At 53.4% G+C, this 23,388-nt stretch overlaps 10 protein-coding genes across 10 annotated transcripts; 7 read left to right on the top strand and 3 right to left on the bottom strand.

Annotated features, from left to right (window-relative positions):
* Nucleotides 1-969: 969 nt before the first annotated feature.
* Nucleotides 970-1,938, top strand: CkaCkLH20_05561 (uncharacterized protein; the record flags this gene model as incomplete). The annotated part of the gene is made up of 1 exon (XM_038888279.1): nucleotides 970-1,938. One exon carries the CDS (start codon nucleotides 970-972, stop codon nucleotides 1,936-1,938), a length of 969 nt encoding a protein of 322 aa, XP_038746176.1.
* A 388-nt stretch (nucleotides 1,939-2,326) lies between these two features.
* Nucleotides 2,327-3,438, top strand: CkaCkLH20_05562 (uncharacterized protein; the record flags this gene model as incomplete). The annotated part of the gene is made up of 2 exons (XM_038888280.1): nucleotides 2,327-2,641; nucleotides 2,734-3,438. 2 exons carry the CDS (start codon nucleotides 2,327-2,329, stop codon nucleotides 3,436-3,438), a joined length of 1,020 nt encoding a protein of 339 aa, XP_038746177.1.
* Nucleotides 3,439-3,799: 361 nt separating this feature from the next.
* On the bottom strand, nucleotides 3,800-4,901 carry CkaCkLH20_05563 (putative beta-glucosidase protein; the record flags this gene model as incomplete). Its single annotated transcript, XM_038888281.1, has 2 exons — nucleotides 3,800-4,102; nucleotides 4,155-4,901. 2 exons carry the CDS (start codon nucleotides 4,899-4,901, stop codon nucleotides 3,800-3,802), a joined length of 1,050 nt encoding a protein of 349 aa, XP_038746178.1.
* Nucleotides 4,902-5,840: 939 nt separating this feature from the next.
* Nucleotides 5,841-7,722, top strand: CkaCkLH20_05564 (uncharacterized protein; the record flags this gene model as incomplete). Its single annotated transcript, XM_038888282.1, has 5 exons — nucleotides 5,841-6,060; nucleotides 6,136-6,487; nucleotides 6,552-6,614; nucleotides 6,680-7,040; nucleotides 7,096-7,722. 5 exons carry the CDS (start codon nucleotides 5,841-5,843, stop codon nucleotides 7,720-7,722), a joined length of 1,623 nt encoding a protein of 540 aa, XP_038746179.1.
* A 306-nt stretch (nucleotides 7,723-8,028) lies between these two features.
* CkaCkLH20_05565 (uncharacterized protein) lies at nucleotides 8,029-8,268 on the bottom strand (the record flags this gene model as incomplete). Its single annotated transcript, XM_038888283.1, has 1 exon — nucleotides 8,029-8,268. One exon carries the CDS (start codon nucleotides 8,266-8,268, stop codon nucleotides 8,029-8,031), a length of 240 nt encoding a protein of 79 aa, XP_038746180.1.
* A 1,866-nt stretch (nucleotides 8,269-10,134) lies between these two features.
* Nucleotides 10,135-11,230, top strand: CkaCkLH20_05566 (fatty acid elongase; the record flags this gene model as incomplete). Its single annotated transcript, XM_038888284.1, has 3 exons — nucleotides 10,135-10,554; nucleotides 10,609-10,891; nucleotides 10,959-11,230. The coding sequence occupies 3 exons, from the start codon at nucleotides 10,135-10,137 to the stop codon at nucleotides 11,228-11,230; spliced, it is 975 nt and encodes a 324-aa protein (XP_038746181.1).
* A 2,339-nt stretch (nucleotides 11,231-13,569) lies between these two features.
* Nucleotides 13,570-16,348, top strand: CkaCkLH20_05567 (major facilitator superfamily transporter; the record flags this gene model as incomplete). The annotated part of the gene is made up of 4 exons (XM_038888285.1): nucleotides 13,570-14,769; nucleotides 14,823-15,151; nucleotides 15,202-15,259; nucleotides 15,311-16,348. 4 exons carry the CDS (start codon nucleotides 13,570-13,572, stop codon nucleotides 16,346-16,348), a joined length of 2,625 nt encoding a protein of 874 aa, XP_038746182.1.
* A 643-nt stretch (nucleotides 16,349-16,991) lies between these two features.
* On the top strand, nucleotides 16,992-17,884 carry CkaCkLH20_05568 (uncharacterized protein; the record flags this gene model as incomplete). The annotated part of the gene is made up of 2 exons (XM_038888286.1): nucleotides 16,992-17,277; nucleotides 17,331-17,884. The coding sequence occupies 2 exons, from the start codon at nucleotides 16,992-16,994 to the stop codon at nucleotides 17,882-17,884; spliced, it is 840 nt and encodes a 279-aa protein (XP_038746183.1).
* Nucleotides 17,885-19,278: 1,394 nt separating this feature from the next.
* On the top strand, nucleotides 19,279-20,482 carry CkaCkLH20_05569 (uncharacterized protein; the record flags this gene model as incomplete). The annotated part of the gene is made up of 2 exons (XM_038888287.1): nucleotides 19,279-19,886; nucleotides 19,942-20,482. The coding sequence occupies 2 exons, from the start codon at nucleotides 19,279-19,281 to the stop codon at nucleotides 20,480-20,482; spliced, it is 1,149 nt and encodes a 382-aa protein (XP_038746184.1).
* A 414-nt stretch (nucleotides 20,483-20,896) lies between these two features.
* Nucleotides 20,897-21,294, bottom strand: CkaCkLH20_05570 (uncharacterized protein; the record flags this gene model as incomplete). Its single annotated transcript, XM_038888288.1, has 3 exons — nucleotides 20,897-21,026; nucleotides 21,110-21,180; nucleotides 21,244-21,294. 3 exons carry the CDS (start codon nucleotides 21,292-21,294, stop codon nucleotides 20,897-20,899), a joined length of 252 nt encoding a protein of 83 aa, XP_038746185.1.
* Between the last annotated feature and the right edge of the window lie 2,094 nt (nucleotides 21,295-23,388).

Below are 23,388 nucleotides of genomic sequence, written 5' to 3' on the forward strand. Positions count from 1 at the left end.
TTGGGCCCACGTTTTCTCCGGTCGCTGACATATTGGCAGGATAATCCCGATAGTCGACATTGAGAACAAGGTTGGGAGGCGTCGCACCTGGTTTTGCGTCTCCGGCAGCTCTCGCAGGCTTGCTTACTGATCAATCGTGTAGGTGGCATTTCGGCTTTCTCTGTCTCTCTCTCTCTGAACTTTGGCCACGATGTGACAGACGCCGCGGGGAAAAGATGGGGTAATCCCGTCCGTTTTCCTGATTTTCAGTCAGGGAAATAAACCACCTGCTAAAACTGAGGTTGGGATGCAGATGAAGAGCGTAGATTTGCAAGAGCTAGACGCGGAGTAATTATGGATATGTGCGAACGGGGAAGAAGTCGAACGGGGAAGTGGCACGACTGTTGGCTACACCCTGGAAAGTCTCAGGATATTAGAGGAGTCTATCTATACGCGGATAGAAGCTTTTATGATTTGGACAACAAATTCGCGATATAAGTAGTCAACCAGTTCAGTCTGCGATGAAACCGTCATTGACATCAACTTGAGAAAGGGTAGTTCAACCCCTCCCGCGAGTCGACGAAGTGACCTCCCTATCTGACTTTATCTGTGTAACTTCCTTTCCAGGCAATGATGGAAGACATCGCGAGCGTTCTCTCCCAGCTTACCATGGCTGAAAAAATAAAGCTACTCTCGGGCGCTGGTGCTTGCAGCACAGTGCCTTTGTCTCGGCTGGGCATACCGAGTCTTCAGGTTCTTCTTTGATCTAGTCTTCTAGAATGAAAGAAAAATACTTACAATGAAACCGATGAACAGACTTCCGATGGACCCCATGGCATTCGCGGTGGCGGTGGCCGATTCTTTAACCCTGTACGTTGACTTGTAGCTTCGATTTTCTAACCTGTGGTTCATCAGGGGTGTCGGACAAAACTAACATATCATCGATCGTATCAACAGCCACCAGGATACCAGTCTCCTTGCGCAACCGCTATGGGGGCCACTTTCAACACGGAACTCTTGAATGCTGTTGGACGACTGATGGGCGACGAAGCTATTCGAAAGGAGGTAAACGTAGCGTTGGCCCCAACAGTATGCATTCAGCGGTCGCCGTTACTCGGCCGAGGGTTTGAAGCTTTCGCTGAAGACCCTATTCTCAGCGGCAGACTCGCGGCGCAGATAATTGAGGGGATCCAGAGTCGTGGCATCAGTGCCTGCATCAAGCACTATGCAGCGCATGATCAGTCGGCAAAGGGCCTCGAAGACAACATTCACATGAGCCTGCGGACACTTCGCGAGGTCCACTTACTACCGTTCCAAGTGGCTATGACTACATCGAAGCCATGGGCGGTGATGACGGCGTACCAGAAAATCAACGACATTCATGCCAGCGAAGACCCTTTCCTCATTCAACAAGTACTACGTGCTGAATGGGGCTTCCAAGGACTCGTGATGAGCGATTGGTGGGGTACGTATAGCACGTCAGAAGCCATCAACGCAGGCCTTGACTTGGAAATGCCGGGACCAAGCATCTTCAGGGGCAAACAACTCCAAACAGCTGTTGAGGCGCGCAAAGTGTCTGAGAAGACTATCGACAACTCCGTGAGGCGACTTCTACGATTGGTTCAACAGACCTATGCTCGGAGTTTGCCTGTTGTACAAAGTGGTGGCAACACACTCGAGAGTCAGGCTACGATGCGGAAGGTAGCTGGGGAGTCAATCGTTCTCCTCAAAAACGATCGCTCAATTCTGCCACTAGCTAAAGACAGCGGTAAAAGCTACGGTTTAATCGGCAAGCTTTTCGAAACGCCAGCGACTGCTGGTGGCGGCAGCTCGGAAACTCTGCCTTTTTATGTGAGTGCGCCTCTTGATGCTATCATCGAGGCCGTCGGAGACGAGAGAGTTCAGTATGAGCCCGGATACAACTGTATGCTACCCCAAGTAACCCTTGGCTTCAACTGAGCTATGATACTCACGCTGCGACTACCTAGATCATCGGTGGGCTCCTTTGCTTGACCGGTTTCTTTGCCTCCCAGGATCAAACAAACCAGGACTTCACTTGGAATGGTTTGCTGAGAACCCTGTCCATGGACGAAACGCAGAACTACTGCATGAGGAGACTACAACATGCTCTTCTATGTATTTCAGCCAGATGACCTTTCCCATGGTACCAGCACGGCATTTCATCCGGATAACATCGACCTTTCAACCCAAGAGGTCTTGCCTCTTTCGATTTGCTCTCAGCGTTTGCGGAAGAGCGAAGCTTTGGATCAACGGGAAAGACGTCATCGATCTGTGGACAAGTCAGCCTCCAAAGACGGGCGACACACCATGTTTCAACAAACTGTCGATGGAGAAATTTGCCGATATCGAAGTTGTTGCTGGTCAGAATTATTCGATTCAGATCTTGATGACGAACGAGTTGCTAGTCGATCAAGTGGGAAGCCTGTCCCCGGGTGGTGTGCGGCTCGGAGGCAACGAGCTCATGGACGAAGACAAGGCCATTGATGACGCGATTCAACTGGCCAGATCAGTCGACGTTCCCATCCTTTTGGTCGGCTTAGGCTCCGACTTCGAGTACGAAGCATCGGATCGTTCCGATTTGCTCTTGCCAGGGCGTGTGAATGAGATGATTCATCGGGTCTTAAGAGCTAACTCGAACACGGTACGTTACTAGAAATTCTTTTCTTTTCTTGATTTCTCCAGGCATCAGTCAATCGACTTAGCAACGAGTAGTCCTGACGGGATGAGATCTAGGTCATTATCAACCAGTCAGGAATGCCCATTGAGATGCCATGGATCAACTCGGCAAGTACCGTTGTTCAGGCATGGCTTGGGGGGCAAGAGGCAGGTCACGCTATTGCCGATGTTCTCTTCGGCGATATATGCCCCTCCGGCAGGCTGTCCGTGACGTTTCCGAAGAGAATACAAGACACCCCAGCCTACATCAACTTTGGGAAATCTGATAGAACCATCGTTTATGGAGAGGGCGTGTTTGTTGGTTATCGGTACTATGAGAAAGTCGATGTCCGGCCAGAGTTTTACTTTGGATTTGGTCTGTCGTACACGGAATTCGCCTACTCGAACTTGGCCGCACCTACAGCGTTCAGCAATATCAACGGCGAGATCCAAGCTGAAGTAGCTGTCGATGTGACAAACACTGGACAGTGCAATGGCATGGAAGTTGTCCAGATCTACATTTCTGACCTCCACGCAAGCATTCAGCGACCGCATCGAGAGCTCAAAGCCTTCTCCAAGGTTGACCTTCTTCGGGGCGAATCTCGCACATGCCGCTTCCTCCTCGACAAGTATGCTCTGTCGTATTGGTCTGAAGAGGAGGATGCGTGGAAAGCGGAGGCAGGGGATTTTGCGGTTGTGATTGCGCGTAGTGCGGATCCAAGAGACGAGGTTTTGAGAACCACCATCAACCTCTCCGAGACGTTCTGTTGGTCCGGTTTGTAGAGATCGTGTCCGAGATACTTGTCTGGTATTCATGACACAGCAACTAAAACACAAGGACGAGAAATGAGATAAAATTGCAGGTCGCTATTTCTATCGCATCGATCGCAGTTTACCAATATCAAATAGAACTTGCAATAGCAAGCATAGCTCTTACGCTAGGTAGCTTGTGACGGAGCAACAGACTATTTGCGGAGCAAGAAGATCAACTTGAAAAACTGGCAGCGTGTCAATCCGCGCGGTCAGCCGTCAACTGCTCTCGCTGGAAGTATTGTGATCCAAGGGTTCATCTCATGCGTAATAAACATCAATTTGATTCATCTGAGATCCGTGATAAGCCCTTCCGCTACTCAAAACATCGAGATCATTTGATCAGGTGATCAAAGTACGCCTTTAAAAAGTAGGCAGACAACTTTGTGTGTCGTCTTCGCTCTCGGCTTTCGAAGTCCACCCAAGTGACTCCGAATCGCGAGGTAAATCCAACAGCCCACTCCCAATTGTCCATGAAACTCCAGGCAAAATACGATTTGATGACCACGCCCTCTTGAATAGCTAACACGATCTCTTCGATATAGGATCTGAAAAACTCGATTCGAGCATGGTCTTCAAGAGTCTGGTCGTCACCTACAGAAACAACTTGATCATGCTCTCCTTTGATAGTCGTTCCCTTTGTAAGTTAGACCCGAAAAACTTTCATCATGTTCTGGAGTCCAACTTACATTTTCTGTGATGAAGATTGGCACTCTGTAGCGAGCCCAAATCCACCGAAGAAGCTTAGCCCAACCCCACGGGCAGACTCGTAGCCAGTGAGTGTCGGTTTCTGGGCCCCGAGGCTTTCCCATCTTGTTTTGATCCAGGAACTGAACATTCCCGCGGTAGTCGGTCTCTTCAGGCGGGCTGTTCAAGTGTCGAGCAAAGAAGGTCGTATAAGAGTTCATCCCATAGAATTCAGAACTCCCTTTGACAAGACGCTTTTCCTCATCCGTAAACCGCGGCAGTCGCTCACCAAGTTGAGCCCTCATGCTTTTAGGATAGTCACACTCTCCCTTTCCATAGAGGGGTTCAGCAAACCAACCGATCTCAAAATCTTTGGCGCGCTCCGCCGCCTCGACATCGCGAGGATCATTCTCGTCCCAGGGCTCATACCAATTTCCATCTAACGTGATCATGATCGTTCCTCCTTGCTTCGGCTGGAAGTCTTCTTTGTACATGGCGCAGACATGGCCGTGCGAAACAAGTTGTGTATGTGCGACGGTATAGGGCTCCGATGGACTGGATCTCCCTGGCGCGAAACGGGCCTGCGCGTAACCCGCACGAGCTGTGAGTCCAGGCTCGTTATACGTGATCCAATGCTTGACACGGTCGCCAAAACGCTCGAAACAAATGCGCGCGTATCGAACGAAGTCTTCCGTATAGCGGCTTTGGTGTAACATTCCGCCGTATTCGTCCAACAATGCTTGCGGCATGTCCCAGTGGTATAAAGTGACCCAAGGTTGAATGTTAAAACACAGAAGTTCATCAATCACCTTATTATAAAAGGAAATTCCGGCCTCGTTCACGGGACAATCCTTCCCTCCCAAAGGAATGATTCGGGTCCAGGCGATAGAAAATCGATATGATCGTGCTCCGTATGCCTTCAGTCTGGCCACGTCCTCCTTCCAGTGGCTATAAAAGTCAGAAGTCACCTCTGGAGTCGAGCTATCTCGGATCTTGTTCGGGGCCCGACTGAAGACATCCCAGATCGAAACGCCCTTGCCGTCCGCGTCCCATGCTCCTTCAACTTGAGTGGCAGCAGTGGCATAGCCCCACTGAAAGTCCGGAGGTAGGGTATCTCGAAGCCGAGGGTCTAGGTCGAAAGTATGTTGTGCCATAACGAAAAGACCTGAGAAACAAGAACAGCCTGTTAAACGGCGAAGGGATGGGCGGGTTGATTGTGTACGAATCGAGGGACCTGCAAATCAAGGCACCCGCTTCTCTCTATATATCGATCTCCGGCATGCACCTGCACTCTTCCTTCACTGGATTGGCCGGCGCTCTCCGAAGATCACGGAGTAAATATGGGGCATCCTCGGGGATATACCCCGGGAATCCACAATTTGTCCTCGAAGTGTGATACTACCTAGTCGTGCCATACAGCTGATGACCGCGGGATATCGTTCGTATCCTACCCCATGAAGAAGTAGAGTCTCATTGGACAGAGCGAACACGATGTCAGACCATTCCATTTAGCCTACGGGGAGATGTGCAAGTCAGCAGCCAAAATCTAGACTGAACAGTTGATCCAGGCGCAACTGAGGCCAGTTAAGAGGAGAGATACATCTATAAGACCAATCCCTTTATTGCGAAAGTTAACAACGTGCTCGTCGAACACAATTTGCAGAAATACATCCATGTCAATCGTCAAAATGCCCGTAACGACCGACCCCCCTGAAAAGCCCAACGCCTCGATCCACGAAACGGACAACATCGCGGCACCTGCAACTAAGAATGTGATACACGTTGAGACTTCCTCTGCAGCTCTCACCGAGGCCATGGCTCAGAATGGCAAGTTGTCCTTCAAGTCAATGCTTCACTTATATATCGTGATGACCGTTGGGTACTTGGTCTCTACCATTCAGGGGTTCGGTAAGTGCACGCCAGCTAGCTCGTACGAGTGTGATTACCTCAAGGAAACGAAGAAGCTGACTGATTATGCTCAAGACGGATCTTTGATGGGGGCTATCAATGCCATGAAGCCATATCAAGAGACTTTCGGACTGAATGGCGCGGGATCGTCGACCGGTGTTGTCTTCATAATATACAACATCGCTCAGGTCGCCGCTTTCCCTTTCGTTGCTTACCTCGCCGATCAACACGGTCGTCGGCCGTGTATCTTTATTGGATGTCTCGTTGTGATAATTGGAACTGCTATACAGGGCTCATCTCGCACTTTGGGCCAGTTTATTGGGGGCAGATTCGTCCTAGGAGCCGGTGCCATCATCGCACACGGTGCCGGCCCCGCCTACACAGCCGAATTAGCCCATCCAGCATACAGAGGATTGACTGCTGGTCTGTATGTTTAAGATCGAACACCAAGTCAACCGTCGACTGCTTTTTGGCTAACCCTTGACCTACAGATACAATACATTTTGGTACGTTGGCAATATCTTGGCCAGTTGGGTCACCTACGGGACAAACTTGTCAGTCTACACCAGTTTTCAGGCACTTCCATCGTAACTTATGGTAGCCACTAACACGTAAACAGGCACCTCAAGAATGATTGGGCTTGGCGCATCCCCACCATTCTTCAAGCCGGTTTCCCAGCAATCGCGATGGTTCTTGTGCTTTTTCTACCTGAGTCTCCACGGTGGTTGATATCGAAAGACAGAACAGACGAGGCTCTGAGCATTCTCGCAGAGTTCCATGGCGAAGGTGACCCAAATTCTGCCATTGTGCAACTGCAATATCATCAAATTTTGGATGAGCATCGGGCACAAGAAGCTGGCCGCTGGTGGGATTACCGCGAGCTCGTTGCAACACGGTCTGCTCGGTATCGCATAATGCTCGTTGTTGCCGTGGCATTCTTCGGGCAATGGTCTGGCAACAATGTCATCTCGTATTTCCTGGTAGGTACAAAGCGCCATGTACTCACTTGATGCCCATACTGACCCTTGCCTCCAGCCGGAGATGTTGAAAAGCGCTGGTATGACCAACCCGAATACGCAGCTGCTTATCAACGCCATCAACGCCGTGGTCTGCTGGATATCCGCTTTTGTCGGCACCATGTTCCTCGACAAATTGGGACGTCGAGTTATGATGATGGGCGGCTTAACTGGATGCCTTGCAACATATATAATGTTGACGGCTTTCACTGCCGAGTCTGCCGACAACAAAGATTTGGTGTACGGTGTCATCGTTTCAGTTTATCTATTTGGTATCGCGTATGGTGCAGGCATGAATGCTTGCGCTACGCTGTATCCAATGGAGGTACTGACAAATCGGACTCGCGCCAAAGGATCCGCAATCAAGTTCGTGTTTCTCAACATCGCAACGATGACGAACACGTACGGTGTCAGTGTTGGCATACAAGTTATTGGATGGAAGCTGTATGTGGTATACATTGTCTGGATTGCATTCGAAATTGCCTTCATTTATTTCATGTATCCTGAAACGATGGGCAAAACCCTCGAGGAACTGACAGATGTGTTCGAGGCGAAGAATCCTCGTAAAGCAAGTATGAGGAGGGTCATTGTCGAGTTGGATGAGAATGGGCACGCGGTGGATGTCAAAGGGGACCAGAAGCAGTAGGAGAAGGGCTTACCCCGTATGACTTCAATGTTGGCCCAATCGACTACAGTCAGGTCGTGACAGAATGACAATATAATCAATAGACTATCAACGCCTAAACCAGACTTGTGCCCTTCGGATTGTGCAACCCAGGCATTTCTGTCGATACTTTAGAGTAATAACCGGTAAGGAGGGCGAACCATTTTGATGTCAGATCCAGCAATAGAGCCCTTCCAATCTCCTGCTTGGTGTCGGTCTCATTCAAGTCGAGCGTGATCGAGACGTCATACTGGTAGATGGGCATCTTGTCGTGATGGAGACATCGTACTAGTAGATTGACATCTTGTCGTTCCATGACTTGACGCGGAATTGGTTAACCTCGAGGTTGCAAAGCCCGCCATATGTGTTGAAGCTAGGGCGCTTGGCGAAGGGCGTTCCACCGGCGTTCTTGCTATCAGCGCCGCCTGTGTACGCCTCCGCCGGGAAGTCGATACTGATGTTGGCAAATATGACCCAGAAGCTGGCTGGGAGCCTCGCGGACGCTTTGAGATGTGTTTCGTTTAGCATGTTGAGCTGAAGAGGTCGTGAAGTTACATACGTTTAAACAACGAGACCTTGTCGGGTTTTTTGTTTTGTTTTTAAGATCACTGCTCGTGTCGTTCGGTCTGGACAAAAGAAGGCTCGATGATTGCTGAAGCAGCTGCGATGAATAGAGACTTGTACTCCGCGAGAACTTGCCACAGGTATCGAGGTCTCGAGCTGATGGCGCGTTGTTGACAAGTAGCCTCGTTGTATAGGTGTCATCCGTCTTCTTTGTCGTCTGGGTATCCGTCGTCGCCATGCAGAGATGTTCCAGTGCAGTGTAGGAAGGCGGTCTGTTTGTCCATGGTTGAAGCTCTCTGGGCAATGGCGTCCGGGAAAAGGTACTTCCCTCAGTCCTCAGATGTAGGGAGCCAAAGTGAGGTGGGAAGGAAGTGAGCAGAAGTTGGGTGCATTCTTTCCAGGAATCTGTCGGGAGCGGAAAGAGGGCCCCCTGTATACAGCTTTCCTACCTCAGACAACAGAAGGGTATATAGACTTCAAGACCTTCACGGCTCACCCACGACTAGTTATTGGTTCCTTCTGATGAGTCCATTTAGCCTCAACCGTATGTTTCTAACAGCATGGTCCTTTAGATGCACGACATCAAGTCAGCAGAGACGTGGACGCGGCTCATCCTGAAAGACTGGCACCCGATTCACAATCTCAGCAAAGTCTCTCACGATATCACAACTTACATTTTGCAATTTCTTGTGAACAACCCCTCTGATCCTACGAACCCATTAAGCTTTGCTCGGCGGATATGGCAACATTCAGTGCTTCTGGCCGGGCATGGAAATATCTGGTGTTTGTGTGATCTACTCGAAGTCCGTCAAAAACTCCGACCACAAAGCGAAACCTCAACTCCCCTTGTAAAAGCTTCACGCTATGCTACGAAATTCAACCGAGACGATAAAATGTTTTGTCGGTGAAGTCTCTGCCTGGCCGTTGCAACGTCATGTTCTCTTACTCATGTTTCACTCTTCCAAAGAAGACAATATATCGCGTAATGTCTGAAGTGAGGTCATTATGATCTGGTCAACACGAGAGATGGACTCCATCTTCGCATCTTCCCTGAGTCAAATGGTTCCGACGCCGAACCCTGATGTTTCCAAAGTCGGCGTTTAATAGTCGCCTCGCGATCGACTTGATCGCCATCGTTCGAAACAGCCCTGGTACTCGCACGCAAGCGCTAAACCACAGTAGGACATTTGTTTGAAAGCGCCCATCAACGGGCAGCCCCGGACAGCCGGTGCTCTTACTTCAGCTTAGGCCGCCTGGCGGCGTTATATCTCAAGGCAAAATGGGAACCCGGCCGGCTTCGTCTGGACATCCGCCGACAAATCAAACCAGCTAGGCGCTCCCGCTGAGAGTGGGAGAAGAGGGATGTTCCCTCGTCGGATGGCTGTGCTGTGAAGTCTAAAAGTGCAGGGCGCATTGAGGATTCGCCAGCAACGAACCTTCGGTCTGTAAGGTGAACGCGGCGAAGGGCGCATGGTTCGCCCGGTGTATGTGATTCTAGCAGACCTGGCTTGAATTATCTGGACGGCATCCATTAGACCATCTAAGAAGTAGGTTGCGGAAGTCAACCGTTTGGTCGAGTCATGGCTTCGAAATGCCCCGTTTGCTGTCCTCCTTCTCGTGGAAAGCATGCCGTCACTTTATGGATAACTTCGGATGAAACCAGAGGCATTGTGGTGTTGTCGATGGCAGTCCGGCCATATAACCAGACCTCTCCATGGTCGCTCCAAGACCTGTATCCTTCCACGTACATAGAATATCAACAGAGAACACGCCCTTCCGTTCTCTCCATCCCAGCACAGTCCCGGCGTGTGCTGCTCCTTCATTCTCAATATGTCGTTGGACAACCTCACCTTCAAGAGCCACCCGTTCGCGGTCGTCAGAGAAGCGCCCTCGATCATCTTCTCGCCATGGCGGACCTTCGACAAGGTCTTCACGTCCCTCGCGGGGTACCCGACGTCCGAGTTCGAGTTCGTATACGGCCACACGCCGCTCTCGACGCTCACGGAGACGTTGGTTATGGTGGCGCTGTATCTGATAATCATCTTCGGCGGGCGTGAGATGATGCGCGACCGAAAACCCATGAAACTGAACACTCTATTCAAGATCCACAACCTGTTTCTGTCTTTGCTCAGCGGAGCTTTGTTGGTTCTCTTCATCGAGCAGGTCGCCCCGAGTTTATGGCAAAATGGCCTCTATCGCAGCATCTGTACCGGCGCTGGCTGGACGCAGCCATTAGTCGTTCTATACTATGTAAGTCATTGAATTTCTGTCCCGAAATGCATCTGGCTGACGCTTGGATGAAAGGTCAACTACTTGATAAAGTACTACGAGCTCATCGACACCGTCTTCCTCATGGTCAAGAAGAAGCCCCTCACCTTCCTCCACTGCTATCACCACCCGGCGACCGTGTTCCTTTGCTTCACTCAGCTGATCGGGAACACACCGATTTCTTGGGTTCCCATAACCCTGAACTTGCTGGTCCATGTCGTCATGTATTGGTATTACTTCCAGACAGCGCGCGGCGTTAAAGTCTGGTGGAAGGAATGGATCACTCGGCTACAAATCACACAGTTCGTCCTCGATCTCGGTAAGTCTGAGCTCTCTTCATCCCTCTGCTCCGTGGCATCTCAAACCGACCTTAACACCCTCACCAGGCTTCGTTTACTTCGTCTGCTACGACTACTGGGCCGACAAGTTCCACCCCTGGCTCCCGCACCTTGGCAGGTGTGAAGGGGAACTCATGGCGGCTGTGTCGGGATGCGTCATTCTCAGCTCGTACCTGGTGCTCTTCGTAATGTTTTACATCGCCACGTACAAGAAGGCCAGCAGTAAAAGGGCTGCGCAGAAGACCAAGTCGGGGAGCAGCGAGAAGACAGCTGTGTCGGTGGCCGCGGGCAAGACCAACGAGGGCGAGGTGAAGACTTGAAATATACTTTGCTGGAGCGTATGTGTAATGCGGGATATACCCATGGGTGGCCTTGGTTTAGCTCCTCAATGGGGCGCGGGATCGGACGAAGCTTCAGACATCGGGAATGTTGGTGGGGTAGACCAGGAGTCAGGGCTGTAATGTGGTGATGAGCTCTTTAGGTCGCTGTATATACAAATCTGGGAATTCTGCTCGTTGTGAATCTGGGGGTCTGGTGTAGTTGAAGACGTTGAACCTCCTTCTGCCCATCATGATGATGACGATGATGATCCACGTTTCCGGAAGGAGGTCGAGAAGAAGTTCAGGGCTAGCAATACTGTCGATCTTGACGGGTAAATAAATGGAACTTCCCTCCCAAAGTAGGGAAGCGCAGGGAACATCCAAGACATCTCAAATGCAAACTAACCCATTATCAGACGAATCTCAGCACATCCCCCACACTCACTCTTCTCAAGCTTTCCTCCATATCGAAATCTTGTAAAAGAACGCGTGTCAACCGACAACGAAAAGACCATGTCATGACACAGCATCAGCTTTCACATGTTACATACGATATGCGAATCTCAAGGGTACCAAAATGCCTTACTCAACTCCGGGTTCTCAGTCAGCACAGACTCCGGAACAGACTCCGGTGGGCGTTTACTGGGTGAGCGATGGCATTGCAGGACGGTGAAGTTTCGACAAGGACCTCCCTGCAACGTTTTCGTGCTTCGTTCAGCTTCCCACAACCGTCGTTGGAATCGAGATTCCCCCAAAGCCTAGAACCAAGAAAGCTGCGACGTAGGGTATCAAGTCTGTGCTGGCAGACGGGTCAAGCCCGTCCCGCGCTGCATTTGAACCGCTGTGTAAGGCCTGTGTCCGTGTACGACATGCCGTGTTCTTAGTTTCTCTTGGTTCGTTAATATCGATTGTTCTCATATTCATTCGCACTGAAATGTGTTATACTGGCTCTCCGGAAACTACCGTTAGGCCTCACAACCCGGCGCCGATAGAAGTCAGCTTGTGACGGTCCTCTGAACACACAAAACGCCTGTCCAGTTTTACATTCGTAGTTTGCGCTATTTCCTGAGAGAGACAAGAACGTTTGTGTCGCAAAGAACGAAGCCAACGCGATCTCACCCTCGCGATCGAGCCAGCCAACTCTTCAAACCCGACAGGTGGTTGACATGCCTTCTGATGGCACCAAAATAGCTAGCTCCGTTATCCGTAGTGTTCTCGAAACTCCCAATTGAAAACAATCCTCCCAGACTGAACCTCTTCCAGACCCGCAAAGCCAATTTTCTAAACATATAACACGGCTACACCCGCGATGAAGAGGCGTTGGAAGACAAAAAGCCCCCCATCCAAAAGATCCAAGGCTATCTCTGTCCCAAAGATCCCATTGTCTCGGTCCCCAGTTTTCGTTTCAACGAACATGTTTCAACTATTGTCAAGAATCCCACCAAAAACAGCCCTTTAAAACATCGAGAGGACACGACTCTATTCCCTTCCTTCCACCTCCGATTGGGCCCGTCCGCGTCCGCACCGGCGCCGGGCGGAGCAACACCCCCCGTCTTCCCCTCCCCTCACCTCACCATCCCTAGCGCAGTGCACTTCGGTTTTCTTTGTTTTCTAGTTCAGCTCCATGACATCAACCGCGTAGGTCCCCCTCCATCCACAGATCCGAATCACACCCTTCACGACTCTTCCAAACCCGGTCAAAAAAAAGCCACCATCGACGAAGCTAGCCCAATCACCGACGAGACTAAATCCCAATTACTCGTTCCTGGCGTTTGTCTCGCAAGTTCTGGCCCCGTCTCCCCGTTAGCCGGATCGCAACTCCTCCCTGTCCTCCACGGCCAATCGGATATGTTTCTTGCGCAAAAAGCTGTCAGCGACGCTACTGGGAAACCGCGCCGTTTCCAGGGTCGCCGGCCCCGGCTTTTCCAGCTAAACTCGAAAGGCCGCTTAGAGGGATCACGACGGCGATCTCCCTCCTCCTCGCGTCCTGTTGCTTTTACCTGCCCGAAGCGATGGTACCGGCCGCCCAGCTGAAGACGTTTCGTCGGGTGCCCGCTGACGCCACCGACGATGAGGAGGAGCTGGACGTGGCTCTTTCAAGGGCAGGATGGACGATTGCCGAGCGGGAGAACGGGGGAGAGAGGGCGTTTTGCTTTAAGCTGAGGGTGATGCCCACGGACTCGCGACTGTTCTAGCCCTCCCGCCTGTCACCTAAATCAAGCAACCCGTCAAGTCGTGCCCACGGACGCTCCAGCCCTCCTCGCAATCTCCTCCATCCAGTTGGGAGCGCAGTGGCTTGGGAGAGTCGTGTGTACGTGTGAAAAAGCCGCCTCGTCAAGATGTCTTCCAACGAGCCGAACAACAACTACTTGCAACGCCCCTCGCTCGGGAACAGGGACGACAGGCCGTCGTCGGATTTCCTGGGTCAGGAACGTAACCGCATCTCCATCGAGCCGACCAACTACCTGCAGCGCCCTTCGCTCGGGAGCAGAGACGAAAGGCCGTCATCCGAGTTTCTGGGCCAGGAACGCAACCGCATCTCCATCATCGCGGAGGACTCGGACGAACGCACGTCGGGGTCGTCGCCGGAGCTGGAGCTGGAGGAGAAACCCTCCATCCCGTCTTCGTACTCCGAGGATGACGACGACGAAGAAGACGACGATGAGAAGATCCTCCCGGAGTCCCTCACGGAGGACTGGGAGGAGAAGATGTCCCGCTTCTCACAGGCCAACACGCTCGAAGAAAAGCGCCGCCGGGAATCGGAGAGGACGGTCGTCGGCGTCGCCCTCCCCGACGAAAAGGCCAGCCGCAGGATAAGCACCGCGAGCGCGGCGTCGTCCGTCTCGCAGTGCTCAAACTGCGGCCACCACCGCCGCGCATCGTCCGTGACGCTGGCGAGCCGCGCCATGTCGCCCACGAACCCAAACCGCAAGTCTTCCGTCCAGCGTCACAGCTCCCTGCGGATCACGCCGCGGGTGCAGCCCATGTCGCCCACGGCGGCGGCCGCGTCCGAACAGCAACAGCAGCAGGGGCAGAGGGCGCTGCCGTTCGCCGTGAAGAGGGTGGCTTCGCACGCCATGTCGGACGTGCAGACGACGCGGCACGTGTCGGGCGAGGGGAGCGCCTTCTCGGAGCCGCATTCCGAGACGGCGTCGATCATTTCGTCCATCTTCGCGCCGCCTCTGCGGCACCTGGCCAGTCATCCGTCTCTGAACGGATCGTCGCTGGGGTCGCCGAGGAGGGGCTCGATCCTCACGCCGGTTGCTGAGCAGAGGCATCCGGGTAAGGCCGGGGCGCGGATCAGTCGGTTCACGAGACCTTTTGAGCCGGATATCGACGAGGACGATGGCGAGGACTATCTCCGGCAGGTGAGGAGGTTGGAGGCGTTGAGGGCGCAGCAGCGGATTTCTCAGGTCCTTGCGGCAGACGTATTCGCCGATAGAGAGGACTGGGTTGAAGGGTGGCCGCTGGCGTTCATTGTCATGGGGATCTGTCTCGTGGTGTTCTTGATCTCTGTGGACAGGACGATCATCACGACTGTAAGTATTATGCAGGCTTCCCGATGGAAGGCGTGTGATGCTGACGAAAGCAGGCCATTCCTTTCATCACGGCAGAATTCCAATCGACGGCGGACATCGGATGGTACGGCTCTGCCTACCTGCTCACCTCTTGCGCGTTCCAGCCAGTCTTCGGCAAGGTCTTCACTTTGTTCTCGGTGAAATGGTCGTACATCTTCGCCATGTTCATGTTCCTGGGCGGTTCGCTCATCTGCGCCCTCGCGCCAAGCTCGGCGGTGCTCATCATAGGCCGCGCGGTAGCTGGATTCGGGAGCGCTGGTATTCTCACGGGCAGCTTTCTCGTAATTGCGACCGCTGTGCCCATGCGCTTTCGGGCGGTCTACATGGCCGTGGTCGGTTTAATGTAGGACCTTCGTCGTGAGAGCTATCAACACTTGTTGACATTGATCGCAGGTTTGGCCTTGGAGCCACTGTCAGTCCTCTCCTTGGAGGCGTCTTTACCGATCTTGTGGTAAGTAAACTTGGAAAAGTGACACTTGTACTTGACGCTTACCAGTCACAGACATGGCGTTGGTGCTTCTACTTCAACCTTCCGATCGTAGGAGCCACCATGGCAATTTTCCTCCTATTCTTCCACCCGAAGCGACTGCCTCGCCCAAGGAAGAGTTTCATGGACCGCCTCATGGAGCTGGACTCCGTGGGTATCATTCTCCTCCTGGGCGCCGGTGTCATGCTCTTCTTGGCCCTCGAGCACACGAACCAAGGCGAGCCGTGGTCAAGCACCAGGATCATCGGTCTTCTTTCCGGCGCCGGCGCAACAGCTGTAGTCTTCGCGGCATGGCAGTGGTGGAGGCAAGACGGCGCCCTCATACCACCAGCCATCATCACACAGAGAACAGTCGCCGCCTCCTGCGTTGCGGCCTTTGCCACGTACGGGGCGCTGATCATCCACTCGTACTTCTTGCCCATCTGGTTCCAAGCTATCCGCGGTGAAGACGCGCTCTCTTCGGGCGTGGACATGATCCCCTACGTGGCCACCATTGCGATATTCTCCCTGATTTCAAGCGTCTTCGTCTCAATCGTAGGCTACCCCGTGCCGCCGGCAGTCATCGGCGGCGTAATCGGTACGGCCGGCTCCGGCATTCTGCGTTTGCTGACTCCGAACACACCGACAACTCACTGGATAGGATTCGAAATTCTCGTGTCCGCCGGTTTTGGCATGTCGATTCAGCAGGGCTTCACCGCCGTCCAAGCCGTTCTCCCGCCGGATGACATCTCCATCGGCACTGCCGCAGTGGTAGCATCTCAGTCCCTCGGCGGCGCCATTTTCATATCTGTTGGCAACACATTGTTCCAGAATCACCTGCTCCAAGCTTCGGCGAAGAGGATAGTCCCCGGTGTCGACATCCGCCAGGTTTTGATGGCTGGCGCAACGAGTTTCCGGACGATTGTTCCAGCAAACGCGCTGCCTCGGATGCTGATCGTATATAATGACGCTTTGAGGGTTGCTTTCACCGTGGCCATCCCATTGGCCGGCGTGGCGACGATTGCGGCGTGTTTTATGGAGTGGAAATCGGTAAAAGAGAAGAAAGCCAGATAGTAAGAAGTAGTATACTCGGTGGCCATTGATGGGGGCAGTTGTGATGATACCTAGCAATTGAGAATTGAATCTTGAGCATACTCCCCCACCTGGTCGAGTGATGTGTGAGGGTTGCAAGACGTGATGCAGATTGGGGGCCAAGACCGAAGAAATGTGCCTTGCTTACCCGCGGAATCTGTTGGTTAGCGGAGAGACACGAGCGGGAGCTTGCTGCAAGCCACGCCACGCCATTGCATCGAATCGTTGGGGCTTGCAGAATTGCAGGACCAGGATTAAGGTACAGCTGGACCTGAATTAGCCTCGTAGGGACGATTCCATGGGCGTAGGCGGGCGAATGAAACTGCCTAAGAAGCCGAGATTGAGATGTGATAGGTCAAAGGAGCAAGGAATAAATCAGGGATGCGAATCCCACACGATCATCGACCCCAAGTTTCTGCGCCATTCTGGAGAATATTGTGCTTCCGCGGCCTGGGAAGGCGGACAGCACAGGAGGTGAGCTGAGCTGATGCCGAGAAAAAGCAACGTCGCTCACGGCACGGCAAACTCGCTATTTATCAGTGTGTGTCCCAGACACTGTTGTTCTGGGTAGTTTTCTCTGCTCTCTTCTCTCGACGTCTGTGAATCGACCACCCAACCGCGAAAGATGCATTTGACGCAGTGGGCGCTCGCGACGGTCTCGCTGGTGTCCTTGGCGTTCGGCCAGACGTGCTACTGGCCGAGTGGTAGTACGGCATCTGCTCTGCAGCCATGTTCAATATCCTCTGGCAATGAGGTCGCGGCATGCTGCTTCGCGAACCACTACTGCATGACCAACGGCCTCTGCCTCTCACCGACCGAAGGGACATGGTATCGCGGCGGGTGTACGGACAAAGAGTACAAAAAGACAGGATGCCCCGAGTTTTGCCACACCAGTGATATTGTTGGCGGAAGTAAGTTGAACCGCATCTCGCTTGGTGAGTATGTCTGACAGACTCTTCACCAGTACCTGGCCGGCACGCCGCGGTATGGGCATGCGCTTCCAAGGTCTTCGCGTGTAGCAGCCTCGACAACTGCGCGAAGCAAAACTTCACCGCCGGCATATACAGGGCGGTGATGAACCGAGCCCTGCAGACGGATCTTGCGAACGACACAGCTTCGGCGACGGCGACAGCGACAGCGACGGCCACGGGTACTGAAGCGTCCAGCACGGAAATCGAGACTGAGGAGGCCAGCACCACGACATGTCCAGCCGACGCGCAGGTCAGTCCAGGAATATCGACGGGAGCCGCGGCGGGGATTGGAATCGGCGTCGGCCTGCCGCTGGCCATTGCGGTGGCCGCGTTGACAATCATGCTCTTGCGCGAGAAGAAGAAGGCCCGGGAGGCAGTCGCCGCGAGCTACCAGCAACAATCCGGGTACGGCCAGCAACCCTACACCATCACACCGTCCCCATGGGGCAAACAGGAGACAGACTATGTTCCGGCAGCGGAGGTCTCCGGCCAATCGATGCCTGAGCTGGATAGCAGCGTCCATGGCAGACATGAGCTTTCCCATTGACGCAGGTTTCAACAGCGGGAGGTAGATCAAGTTCACCGAAAGAATGTCTCAGTAGATCAGCGGGAGCTAGCAGGCGGGTAGGGCAATCCAGCGGAAATCTGGACTTGGCGATCAACGGTCTCGTCCGGCCATCCTCTGTATGTTTTCCAGACAAAGGACATGAGCAGAGAAACGGCGTCAGCGTAGAAGAGTCCCGCTGGGGCCATCAATTTTTGATCATACTGAATGAACATGAACATCAGAACATTAGTGTTTGTGCTTGCACAATTATTATGCGGATATGTTTAATTGCATTTAGAGCTGGATTCTCCAGTTTTACGAGCCGACCAATCACCTCTCTTCGGATGGAGCACCTTACCACCTCACGTTGCGGTTGCTAACAATGCGGCTTTCATGTTCCAAACTTCAAACTGACAACTTCCAACGCCATATCAGGCCCTTCTTTTCTCGGCAGATACCCTCACGAACTAAGAACACTACACCAGGGAACTCGAGGCTTTAATATATGTTTATCGTGTTAGGAACAGCGAAGGCTGCCCACCAAGCTTCCACTGGTAACCTTCGTACAACACATCGCTACTAACAGAAATCGAATTTTATAGAATCTCACGACAACATACCATGAATACCTCGACGACGACGCGCGCTGAACCACGTCTCTGGTATCACCGACTCTCAAGCTCCATCCCAGCGCGTTTACTTGCAGACGCTGCCAGCATTTGCTCTTGACACCACCGCCATCCAGCCACACGCAACTGTTACGGTGGCCCTTCAGAGATGCCCCCTTACGCTAGCGCCCTTCAGGGCTGAAGCCTCCCCTCAACTGTCGCTTTGCCAAATTACGTGGCGCGAGATCGTGCGGCTTACAACGAGTGTTGCGCTATCCACGACACGGCTTCTTTGTAAGGTGATAGTCATCAATGATTCGGTCAGGGCTCAGTCTCGTTCTGGCCTGGGTCCAAAGACCGTTTGGCCAGAACCGCTGCAGAAATAAGCACCAACTTCGACCAAGTGGGAAGATAAACGCTTCGCTTCAGTCCCGTTCGGGGATACCCGTCTCTTTCGGCAATGGGACTGAGTTGCACTTATCTCAGCATGGGAAGCCCATAGCCGTGCCGTACGTATGGATGGCTAGTCAAGAGCCAAAATGCCGCTTGGCACCGTGAATAGAATAAGGCGTTTCCTGCCATCGTGGCCGCCGTCGATCCCTGTTTTAAGATCCTGAACACTCCCGAATCTTCACCTTCTTCTCCTTTTCCGGGTGTCTGCACAGTTTCGCTGCCCTGTACTCCCTGTCAACCCCTTCGCTGGGCGCGCTTGACATCCATCCCAGACCTTGTTAGTTTCCTACGTACAAGATCAGCTTCAGTCCCGAAGCTCCGTGACGCGACGGAATGGACGACCACGAGTCCCAATACCACCAGCAGCAGCTCGAGTGGCACCGGCAAAAACAAGAGCAACAGCTCAAGCTGCAGCAGCTACAACCTCCAGACCAGGATGGCCGACCCCAATCGTCTCAAACATCATCCTCGCCGCCGCCTCAGTCCCCCAAGTCCTTGCGGCAGCCTCCCCTGACAACGCCGAAGAATGTCCAGGATGAGTCGGGGGAGAAGAAGAAGAATCTCTTCGACGACCAGCCCGGCTTGGAACCAGCCCCATGGTCCACCGCACCTATCCCGTACACAACGCATGCCGACCTGCAAAGCCCCGTCGGGCAATGTTCCGCGGTCCAGAGCCCAGCGACGCTGGTCCCCGGGGTACAGAGTCCTGGATCGCAGACTCCCGGCCTGGATTCGAAATGGTTGGAAAGTCAGCTGTACGCCGTGCCCCCCGACCCCGAATCCCCGCCACTGCCCCCGCCGAATGAGAAACGACGCATCCTCGGCCTCGCCGTGCCCGTCTTCTGGGCCGTCGTCATTGGCCTGGTGATCATAGTAGCGGCCGGGCTCGCGGGTGGTGTCGCGGGTGGGCTCATTACCCAGAAGGCCAATGCCTCGTCGAGGTCAGTACATCCCTAGCCTTGCAGCATCACCTCACCATTACTGACTTTCTATCAGCTCCGTCTCACCAGACGCCCAATCTGACCCAACCGCAACCTCTGCACTCTCTATAACCTCGAACCCCTCAGCAACAACATCCGCAACCGCAACCTCAGCAACACCCCGAGCCTCCGGCGGCGTCCTCCCCGCCCCCACCGACGGCGGCTGCCCCAAGATCAACTCGACGAACTTCACGCCCACCGACGCCTCGGGCGAGGCCATGGGCCTCAGCTCCGGCGCGGGCCAGACTTTCCGCCAGCTGTGCGAGGTCAACTACCCCTCCGGCGCGGCGTATGGCAACCCGGGGATCTACGACATCCTGAAGGCGTACGTCTCGACGTTCGACGAGTGCATGACGCTCTGCGCGGCGCACAACCAGGCGTACTACCTCAACCTGAGCAACGGCAACGTCGGGAAGGGGGGCTTCTGTCGGTCCGTGGCCATGATCAAGACTCCAGGAGAGTACTGCTATCTGAAGAATGGCACGGGAGTATCGGATACCCAGGGCCACCCGAAGGACTTTGTCAGCGCTGTTGTCGTTTCCGGACTGGACGTATGATCGAGAATTGGGTGGAGTTGTGTGTATATAGGGGCGACTGGTAGACGTATATTAAATGATGTTAATAGACTTGAGCGTTCGATCAATGGATGATAACATTTTCCTGTACTGTCAACAACGGGGGCAAGTTCAATATTTTTGGGACCGTCTTCTCGCAGTATCTGATAGCCAGGGTGGGAGAGACATGGACGCCTACGCCAATAGTACAGTCACGCAATCATCGCACCATACAGGAATGAGTATGTTTTTGTATTCTCCTAGCAGATCCTACTGCCACGAAACTGACAACCCCAGGAGAAGAGCTGCCTGGGTCGTGTTCAACCCTCGTGCATCAACGACCAACTTCCCCTCTACCCTCGCCACAGCTCACCCCATCCCTCGGCCGTCTCAAGTCGAAGCAGGCACCAACGACATCTACTGCTTTCCCGAACCGCCGTAGCCGGACTGGGTCTTGTCGCCGCTGGGCGAGGTGTAGGTCGAGCCGCCCTGGCCGTTGTTGTGGTAGGTGCTGCCGTTGGGGTTGGAGTAGTAGTAAGAACCGTCCCTGTTTCGTCGAAAGGAGTCAGTCTCACGAAGTCTCTGAGATCACGCCCGGTGGCAGTCCGGTCGTCGGGGAGTTGGTCTTACGTGTTGGAGTAGTGGTACGAGTTCTGGTTGGAGGCGCTGCTGCCGTAGTCGCGGGCGCAGTAGTGGTTGCCCTGTGACGGTTGTTAGTTACTCGTTGAGTGCAGCTTAGTTGAAGGGGTTTCGGGATGGCCTACGTCGTTGTTGGTGCCGGAGCTCTTGTACGTGAATCCCTGGTTGCTAGGCATCTTGACTGCTGTTCTTGTGAATGTGGATGAGGATTTGGGTGTAGATGGAAGTGAAGTTTCTGTGTAAGTGCGATTGGGTGCGAGTGTGATGGATATAAATACGAAGCCGGAAGAAGGTCGACGTCGAAAGAGTGACGTTTTAAAGGGATCAAGGCCGCCTCCCTAACTCCCATCCCGCCTGCCTCATTCACCCCGCATCGCAATCAATTTGCTTGTGTTGTGACCGTTTGGAAGCGGGGGGGAGAGCTCTCTCGTGCAGGGGCAAGCTCTCCAGCAGGGAAGACGTTTTACGCCCCGGCGGAAAACGCAAGCGAGAAATTCACGCAAGGGAGGTAGGAAAAAAAAAGAAAGCATGCTGGAGACAAGCAGGAGCAAAACGCGCAAATGAGACACAATCTGGGTCTGGCGGCGGCGTCCTGGCCCCCGACGGCACGCTTGACGCTATCGTGAGATGCGACAGGGGCTATCCTGGTATATCTAGATCACATCTCACGAGGACATGCGTACCTGCGATCCACGTCGGCATCAACCCGGGAAGGGGGGAAGGGCCTCGAACGGAGAGACTGTTTGTCCGTAAGACACTATCAAACTTGAGCATCAAGTGTGTCGCAATTGGCATGCGAACAAAAGCTTGGAAGTTGGCTCGTTTGCATGAGAGCTGCAGAACATCCCGGGTCGCAATCGGGATGGAGTGTGATGGGAGGGGGGGCTCAGCTGCATCCTTCCATCGCGGACATCCATCCGGTGGGATACCCTTCACTTTAAGAACTCGCGACGTGAGGGAACGACGAGAGAAAATCAAACGGTGAAAATCATGTTCTGCGCCTGGTATATGCGAAAAAACAACACAAGAAACCTCCCCCTTCCCAATCATAGCATCATAGCATTTCTCCAAAGAACAAACACGGAAGCAAGCCTGCCCGAAAGTGATATCCCCGCCCGCCTGTCCCAACACCATGTCACATCCCGTCGTCGTCAAATCATTTCATACCAACGCTAGACAAACAAAAAAACAAGCAAAGGTCAGCACATCTCTGTTCATCACGTAAAAAGAAGACCAGCCAAAACACCCCCCACGCCAGTCCCAAGCAAGCGCAGGCTTGCCGGTGCTTTGCCCCTCCCCCTCATCCGCTAAAGATATTCTTCAACCCAGAGAGAGCTTGCTTGGGGGTACTCACTTCTTGCCGTATCCGGAGCACGTCCGGTACCCACTGGCCGTAGTGATCGTCGAGGAGCCGCCGTTGCCGTCGTTGTAATATTTGTTGCCGCTTTTCGAGTCGACGTAGTAATACGAGCCGTTTCTGCGCGGATTTCCCGAAACCCCGATCAGCTTTCTCCTTCATACCTCTATGCGCCTCCCTCGTTGCTCCAATCCACCCTTCTCGCCCTTCTTGCGGCGCTTCCATATTCGTGGGTGTGAGGGTCGGGGCTTACATGTTGGAATAATGGTATGAGTGCTCTTCTGAAGAGCTGCTGCCGCCGGGATCTCGAGGAGCGTATTGTTTGCCCTGTCCCTTCGATGTGAGCATATCGACGAACGATAGTCTCTTTCAGACCTCGGCAAGACGAAATAGAGTTTTGGGCGGAATCGTTGGTGTTGGAGATGAATATGTACCTGTGTGTTACTCCCAGAGCTCTTGTACGTGTACCCCTTGTTGCTCGGCATGTTGGAATCTCGTTGTGTTGGAAGACAGAGAGAACTCCCTATTCGACTCCGGATGGGCGGGTGTTCAATTTCATGAAAAGACGGACTTTCACCGATGGATCAAAGGACTCTCCGGGGAGGGGACGGCGAGGCAGAGGAGAGGGGGGGGGGCGGCCGGAGCATTTAAAGAACCATCTAGCGGCCGGGTGGAGATGGGAAAGGTGAATTTCGTGGTCGTGGTCGTGTATTACATGAGGAAACTTTGCTGGTGCCCGCCGTCCGGCACACATGGGCTGATCAGTGATTCACGGCGATGCGTGTTTTGAAACGATACGCTTGTCGTTTACCCCGCCCTTCTTGGGTGAAGGTACCTCTCAACAACAAAAACAGCCCACGACACGGACGGCGGGATACTTACTCATACACACAACCTACACGCATACACACAT

Source organism: Colletotrichum karsti, assembly GCF_011947395.1.
Source record: "Colletotrichum karsti strain CkLH20 chromosome Unknown Scaffold16, whole genome shotgun sequence".
Lineage (NCBI taxonomy): Eukaryota > Fungi > Ascomycota > Sordariomycetes > Glomerellales > Glomerellaceae > Colletotrichum > Colletotrichum karsti.